The sequence below is a fragment of the Sceloporus undulatus genome, chromosome 10 (assembly GCF_019175285.1).
Source record: "Sceloporus undulatus isolate JIND9_A2432 ecotype Alabama chromosome 10, SceUnd_v1.1, whole genome shotgun sequence".
NCBI lineage: Eukaryota > Metazoa > Chordata > Lepidosauria > Squamata > Phrynosomatidae > Sceloporus > Sceloporus undulatus.
In genome coordinates, this window is record NC_056531.1 from 14185051 (window position 1) to 14193042 (window position 7992).

Consider the following 7992-nt stretch of genomic DNA (forward strand, 5'->3'; position numbering starts at 1 on the left):
TTACATCACTTGTATGCTGCCTTTCTCCCAGAAGGGACCCAAGGCGGCTGACAGACAAAAACCAAGGTACGTAAATGCAATGAGAATGTGCGGGAAACAAAACCAACCATCAATACACGGCCATGCACAATGTGGATGCACACACCCATGCTCAAGAGCGTGGCAGGTGGAACCCCACTTCTGCAACTCTGAACGCAATACAGCCATTCATTGAATGCTCGTGCGCAATGTACATTGTGCATTGATGCACCACTGTGGACAGTGTCCATGCGCACATCCATACACAAGACCGTGGCATGCAGAGCTCCCCTCCTACAACCTTGGACTGAATCAGGTCGGAGTCTTTCCATGGGCATTCTTAATGCCTGTGTGAGAGACACCAAAAGGACTGAGGCCATTCTTTCATGCTTCTGATCCTTTTTTCCTTTGTGGTACCACTTTCCTTGGTTTTGTCCCCCCTCCATTCTCATTGCATTCACGTGCCTTGCTTTAGTTGCTGCCCTTCTTGTCAGACGGCATGGGGTTGCTTTTTTACCCCAACACTCTTAAGAGAGTCAGACAGCTCTCTTGCTGATGCTTTTCCATGCTGCCTGCTTGGCATTTTCCAGAGAGAGGACAAGCGTATTTCTGAGTGACATTTCTTTCAGCCATGGGTAGGCATAGAGGACAGCTTTCTCTCCTGCAAGCAATAAAACCCTTCTGTTCTTTCAGCATGGTTTAGACAAGCTTTTGACCTCTACGCATGTTGAGTTAATAGGATTCTGGGACCGTACCTTTTAGCACTTAATTAAATATTATGTACAGTAGAAAGAGAGCAAACAAAGACTCCCGCTCATTGCCAAATGAAGAGTGAGGGAAGTCGCCCGCCCACCTGCTGTTTCCAAACAGGTGGACTGGATTTCAAAGGAGAAGATAATCAATGCATTAATATCCAGATAGAGGGAGAGACAGAAGAGCCCCAGGACAACCTCCCCGAGTCCTTGAGCAGCTTAGTCCTTAATGCCCACGGATCAGGCAAGGTATTATGGGACTGCAAGAAGGGCATGCAACCTGCCGACGCAATGTTTGCAAACCTTGCACGCTGGCCTTCGCCCCTCTGCCCTCTTGCAACAGAAAGAGAGTAGCAAGCAATGCTGCTCATTGCCAGGCTGGGAACATTTGGTCCTGAAAGAATAGTATATATATTTTAAAAACACAATTGAAATCCACACATCTTACCTGATTTCTGTCGTGCAGCAGCTGCTAGATGCACAGGAGCAGGAGAAGGTGCCTTTTCTGGTCAGCTGGCAACTGGAACAAGTTTGGGTTTAAGATATGAAAGAGACGCCTGCGGCAGAAACCCTGGCGCCCAAAGGAGGAGTCTACATAATTTGTCACATCCATCTTATTATAGGAGTTGTTACTGTTTTGCAGAATGGATGCTGCTTCTACCATTTTTGGCATCTCCAAACTAAGCATACCCAACTACCCAAGCCATTATTTGCAGGCTTGGTGGTTTCCAGAGCTTTGGTTGTCTTGGGGTGCATCCACACTGTAGAAATAATGCAGTTTGACACTACTTTAAAGGCTGGAGCTCCGTTCTATGGAGTCCCGGGGGTCTTTGGCCTTCTCTGACTGAATGCTGGTGCTTCATAAACCTACAAATCAAGTTTTGGTCCTGAATCTCAGTCTTGAGCTGGCAGCCCTGGTGGGAAGGAACAGAAGTAGACATTCATGTACTTGTGTTACTTTCACCTGAAATATGTTCTCCGAGTACTTTATGGTGAAATACTTACCCCAGAGTACTTTTTCTGAGGTCAAATTAAACTGAGTCAGAAACAGAAAGGAGATGACCTGAGCCTCTAGTCTGGAATTTTTTTCAGGTGATTAAGCTAATGTAGAACATGGAGGTCCACCATGACTGTGGGCGAGGGGCACCCAGTGGCATTGCCCAGGGTCCCTTGACTCTCTTTCTTTTACATTTCTTTTACTTTGCCTGCATCCTTCAAGGTGGTTTTGTTGGATCTTGTGTCGGTGAAATTGGCCCACCGATATGTAAGCCCAACGCCGACATCCGATCACCACAGTCATCCAGTCAGTGGGGGGGAAATCATGAATTATCTCTCAAATTAACTGTGCGTGAAATTGGATTGACAGAACGGCTCAGCCCACCTTTTATAGAAAAGATTTATTAATGGACTATGAAATCTCCCAGAAAAGACAACAAGAAGAGCAAGAAAGTTACCTGACAGGCTATAGGAAACAACAAATCCCTGGAGCATGATTTATGGTGTGGAAATGCACAGGTCTATGCATGCATAGCGACAGATGCAACCTTTTCGTAGATTCACTAGAGCAACCATTAGTAAAAATTGGCTGCTTAGGAATATGTGTTAGAAGACCAAGGGCTGGTTGTCTGCTATCTGTCTGCCCATGTGGGAATGCGGTACAATCTAACAACTGGCTTAGAAACCCGAAAATCACAGCTCTTTAAAAAAATATGAATCATTCCAGAATTTTCTGAGTATGAGCAAAAGGTTCAGTTTGAGTTTCTGGCTGAAGGTTTGAAGGAGGTCAGTGGGTTTAGTCAATGGGCTGGGTGGGGGAACCCTCCACATGGTAACATGGTAAGATAAGTCACACTTGTTCTGAAGAGTGGCGCTCTCTTGGTGCCTATGGTCCTTGCCCTGGGGCCAGTCACAGTGGGCTATCTGGTGGTTACACCATTGGCCCAGAGCCTCCGTCAATGAGAGACCGGATAACTTTATACTCCTGGAGTGGCAGTTGTGCAACAACACCTTGTTAGAAAATTGCGCTGTTGCCCAATCAAATATGCACTGCACATCAATGGGCAACCATGCCCAGTTGCGACACATGCATCGCGCCACTTCTGCAGCCTCAAAGTGGGGATGCAAATCCCGCACCAAAGAAAAAAGTCCAACTGCACCCTACATTGTGCACAGATTTTAAGTCTAAAAATACAGTTGAGGGGCGTGTTGTTGTTGTTTTAGCATAAAGGGTTGTTTTTTTGTTTCCTACACCTGACACCATTTGCATGTGGTTCAGTGGAACTGCTAAAGGGTTTGTCTGCTGATAACAAACTGGCAAAGCCACTGATCTAATTTTGGAACCAGCAGACATGGCCTGCATAGATGCTTGCTTCTTTCCTCCATCATAACTTCTCATGGTGCATAATGGCCAAGAAACAGGGCTGATGATTCCTGCAGTGGTGAAGAAATGCCTTGTGCTCCCATTTTATTGCAGTACATTTGGTGTTGCCAATTAATAAACATTTGCCATTCATGAAGGAGTCAGAGTCAAAGTCAGAGCTGCACAGTTGCAAAACAGAAGAGTCGGAGTCAAAGCTACCAACTCCACAGCCCTGTTGAGAACTGGGAAGAGGCAGTACAGAGGCTACAAGACTCAGACCCAAATCAGCCCCAAAACTTGCTTATCTAGATAAAGGACCAGAGCTTATGGCACAGAATTTGTAAAGCTATTTTGTGGGTATTTACAGATATGATGCATAACAACAGGAATCGCAGCAAATCTCCTGATCACAAGTAAACAAATTCATTGAGACAAATTCATACTCATTTTGAAACCATTGAGAAGAAGACAAGAAGGCTCTTGCTGGGAGCACTGGATCCCAGTTGGACATCCCTCCACATCACTCTGCCCCTTATCTGTCTCTGTGGACAAACCAGTCACTCATGATCTGTCAGTGTGGTCTGGAGCTCAGGATAAAATTGTTTCTTTTTCAGTCATCGACCAGGGTTTTGTGAAACTCCGCCGGGGGAGCGTTGAGTGAACAGTGTCCTCACTCAGTGCGTTGGCCAGCCTGGAGAGAACAGTCATCTTAAATTTCTTGAAATCTTGGCCCAAAAAGACATAAAGGACTGGGTTCATGCAACTGTTGGAAACAGCAATCGCAGTGACAATAGGGACCCCAAACTCCAGGACAGACCTTGGAACGGCATGGTGTTGCGTTTCCAGGAGGTAGAACACGTGGTAGGGACACCAACATAAGAAAAAGGTCACAATGATGGCAATAATGATCCTCATGGGCTTTTTGGACTTGGCAAGGCGGTTCCTTTTCAGCCGGACGATAATAATGATGTAACACACGGTGATCACAGTCAGTGGTACGATGAAACCCACAAGGAACCGAGCTATTGTCACCGTTGTATGTCTCAGTTCACCCAGCGAGTGGTCAAATGGAGACCTGGATAAGGAGAAGTTGTTAAAACAAATGACGCTGCCCTGAACCGTCGCAGTGTCTCGAAAAACCAGGGAAGGTGAACTCATGAAGAAACCAAGAGTCCAGATGAGCGCGCACAGCAACCATGCGCTCTTAGCGTTCCGGTGGTTTTGAGACCAGACTGGACAAACCACCAACATGCAGCGATCAAAGCTGATGGTGGTCAGAAGGAAGACGCTGGTGTACAGATTGAGATTGAGAAGCAAGGAGTTGACTTTACACATGCCTCTTCCAAAGACCCAGTGGTAGTTCATGGCTGTGTAGGCAATGTTTAAGGGCAGGAAGACGTTGAACAGAAAGTCTGCGGCGGCCAAGTTGAGGAACCAAATGATGCTGACCGACTTCTTCATCTTGAACATGATCATCGCAATAACCAATCCATTGCCCACTAAGCCCAGGAGGCAAGTGATACTGTAGATGAGAACGGCAAGGATTTGAACAGTGGACTTGAAGTCCCTGGCTGATTCCTCTCGATGGGCTTCCTCAGTGGTAAAACTGTGATTCCAGTCATAGTAGTCGAAGTAATCATCGGAATAGTTATCCGCAACCTCCATGACCTGTTGGAACACAGATTGGGGGAAATAAATGAATGTAATGCCAACACAAATTTACAGTATGCAAGGGTCAGAAACCCAGGAAGAATATGGTTAAGTAGACAAACTCACCGCCTCTATAAGCCAAATAAGACTATCATTATTGAGACCAATGGATAAAGAAGAGAGCATTGGGCAGCCAGTCTTCTAGGCCTTGCCAACTGACTGCGCCATCTTCCTTGAGATGGAGAAAAGAACCAAACTGAGCTGAACTAATGTCCTGGGAGAGTAGGAAAGAGGGAGACAGATTCAGGTTGAAAGAACGTGACAAACCCATGTGCCTCACTCTTCTAATGTTCTATAACAAGGTTGGGAAACGTGGGCCCATTTGTCCTCACCTTTCTTCAATTGCTGCAAACTGAGTTCAAAGTTAGCACTCAGCTAAGTCAGCAGAAAGAGAGAGCAGTGTCTTGTCCTTCCCTGTAGACTCAGGCAAAAGCAAGTTCATGTGCTATTCTTGCCCTTCCCAGTAGACTAGAGCAAAAGCAAACTGCTGCAGCCTCTCCTAACCTGTCTGTCTTTCCTTATAAATCACTTTGGCCATCTTGACCACACTCAAAGGTTGCTTGGCCACACATGGCCTGGTTTCCATCTGCGATATGTTGGCTGGTACGGTACCGCCTCAGATAAAAGGGTGTTTGAAACGTGATCGTCTTTTTTTCTTTCTTTCTCCAGTTGCCATTTAACAAAGTGGGTAAAAAAATACTCTGGCAGGCAAAGTGCATCACTGTAAATAATTCAACACGTAATAAATAGAAGACGAACCGCTTCCCCCCCCCTCACCTCCGCTGACATAAAGGCCCTGGTGAGGTTTGAAATTTTAATGGTGATAACTAACCATTACTTACAATACTCAAAACTGATGTCAAAGACAATACAGCTGTTAATATAAAATTTATGTTTTAACTCAACCTAAAGCCACAAAGGTTCCTGGAGGTACAAGCCAGATAGAGTTCAGGTTTAGTGTCAGAACAGCACTTTGCTTCTGATTTTCAGCTGCATTTTTGGCTAAAACGGAAGTCCTGGGTCAAACTACGATGTTCTTGTGAACATGAGATGCACAAAGGCTTTCTAGGACAGCCACGTTCCCACTCAAACCACTGGAGCATCCCAGCAAAAAATGAACATAAAACATGGGGGGTTAGACGCCTCAGGCCCTAGGACCAATCCCTCCAGGGATTTTCCAGATATACAGTATGACACCATACTATAATCTCCAACATTTCACAGAGGAAAATCAGGACACACATGGCTAACCAAGCACCGTCAGAGTGTGGTCAAGATGGCAGAAGTTATGAATGAGGAAGAACACACCAGCTCAGAGAGGCTGCAGCACTTTGCTTTTGCCAGAGTCTACAGGGAAGGGTAAATGTTCTGTCCTCTCCTCTCCCCCTTGCGGTATTAGCTGACTGCCAACTTCTTTTGCATTTTCAACTCGGTTTGCAGCAAATGATATAAGCAGAGGATAAAGGGGGATGAGGTGGGAGTAAGCAGGACATTTTCAAAGCAGCTGAGAAAGTAGGGCAGCAGTGGATAAACTGGTCTGCCACGGCCAAATCACGACAGGGAATAAAAACAGGAGTAATGTTAAGAGTTTTCTTCCTCTTGTAAGAAGTCATGAAAATTGCACAGTTTTCAAATGCCTTAGTGGTCTCACGACTTGATTATTGTAACGTCCTCCTGGCTGGGCTTCCTCTTTCTCACCTCCGTCCTTTAATTTCTGTCCAGCATTCAGCTGCACGCATTATCACATCCGCCCACCGCTCTGACCACATCTCTCCTGTGTTGGCATCCCTTCACTGGCTCCCTCTCCCTTTCCACATTCAGTATAAGCTCCTGCTGTCCACATTTAAAGCCCTCCATGGACTGGCCCCTCCTTAGTTATCAGACCTTCTTTCTCCTCACCTTCCCACCAGGGCCCTCCGTTCTGGTAGTCAAGGTCTGCTGTCTCAGCCCAGGATTTCCTCTGCCCCATCCCGGATTCACCCCTTTTCACTTGCTGCCCCTCACTCCTGGAACCTTCTTCCCCCACAAGCAAGAGCCATCACTTCATTAACCAGCTTCAAAACAGAGTTGAAGACCATCCTGTTCAGAGAAGCCTTCCCAGGCATTGCATGACTATCATTTGTTATGTGTTCTTTTGTTCCCTGTTTTATTGAACCATTTCCTGTAGCACTATGTATTTTATATGTATTATCCTATTATCTCTTAGATTGTACGCCATAGGCAGGCTTTCTCTTATATACTTATTGTTTTATGTACAGCACTGTGCAAATCTACAGCGCTATATAAATAATAATAATAATAATAATAATAATAATAATAATAATAATTTGGGAGTGATTCTGCACAAGATTCACGCCTAGTATTTTTGTGCCCAAAACAGCGTTTCTTGTTGTTGGAAACAACATTTAAAATTTCTTTAAAAGAAAAAAAATGCATATCTCTCTATTTTTACTGGCCTTTGCAGAAATATCCAAGTCCTGAGACCCAACAATCATGGAAATGCAGATACGATGTTATATCTTTATTACCAGAATGTGGCTTTTAATCTTGCAGGAAAAGAATGAAGGGTTTCCAAGGCACTGTATGAAAAACGTCTTGTCTTTGGACTTCCCTCCATTCTGGCCTTCCATACCAGAGCTTTCTCCAAACCTCCCTCCCTTCTGTGCTGTCTTCTCTGGGCATTTTCATGCCACAGATTTTTAGCATTCTGACTCCTAAGCATCTTTTAATGGTCCCCAAAGTTCATGGCAAGATAGACATGGACAAGCAGAGACAAGAAGCCCTTGTTGTGTACAGGTACAAGGACCCTCAGGAGAAAGCACTAAAGGATGCAATCTCCAAATGGAGCTGATTTACAGCCTGGAAAACAGCAGTCCCTCTGTTCCACACATGTCAACACACGTCTTTTTCAAAACCCCTCTCTTCTCAGTGCCTCCTGCTCCCTTAAAGCAGGGGTCGGCAAACTACGGCAGGCGGGCCGCATCCGGCCCACCAAGGCCTTGGAACCGGCCCCTGCCTGGTCCTGCTGCTGCCCCCACCGCAGCTGGGTTGACCGCTCTGAGGGCGGAGGGGGCGGAGAGGGAGGCCGTGTGCCGCCCTCTCCGCCCTCCCCCGCCCTCTCAGCGCGCCCCCACACTGCCTCCTCCCCCTCAC

General features: G+C 46.0%; 2 protein-coding genes across 13 annotated transcripts in view; both read right to left on the bottom strand.

Annotated features, from left to right (window-relative positions):
• Positions 1 to 7992, bottom strand: part of HECTD4 (HECT domain E3 ubiquitin protein ligase 4) — a 426162-nt gene that overhangs the window by 337929 nt on the left and 80241 nt on the right. The gene's annotated exons all lie outside the window — the stretch shown is intronic.
• The window catches only part of CMKLR1 (chemerin chemokine-like receptor 1), a 16736-nt gene continuing 10922 nt past the window's right edge, over positions 2179 to 7992 (bottom strand). For 7 of the 12 annotated variants that reach the window (XM_042441427.1, XM_042441428.1, XM_042441424.1 and 4 more), the window contains one exon: positions 2179 to 4797. In XM_042441427.1, coding sequence (XP_042297361.1) covers positions 3718 to 4794 — 1077 coding nt within the window. In that variant the 5' untranslated portion in view covers positions 4795 to 4797 and the 3' untranslated portion in view covers positions 2179 to 3717. Of the gene's footprint in view, positions 4798 to 4905; positions 5242 to 6738; positions 6782 to 7992 lie in introns of those variants that run through there. The other 5 variants (XM_042441420.1, XM_042441419.1, XM_042441421.1 and 2 more) reach the window with 4 other exon arrangements.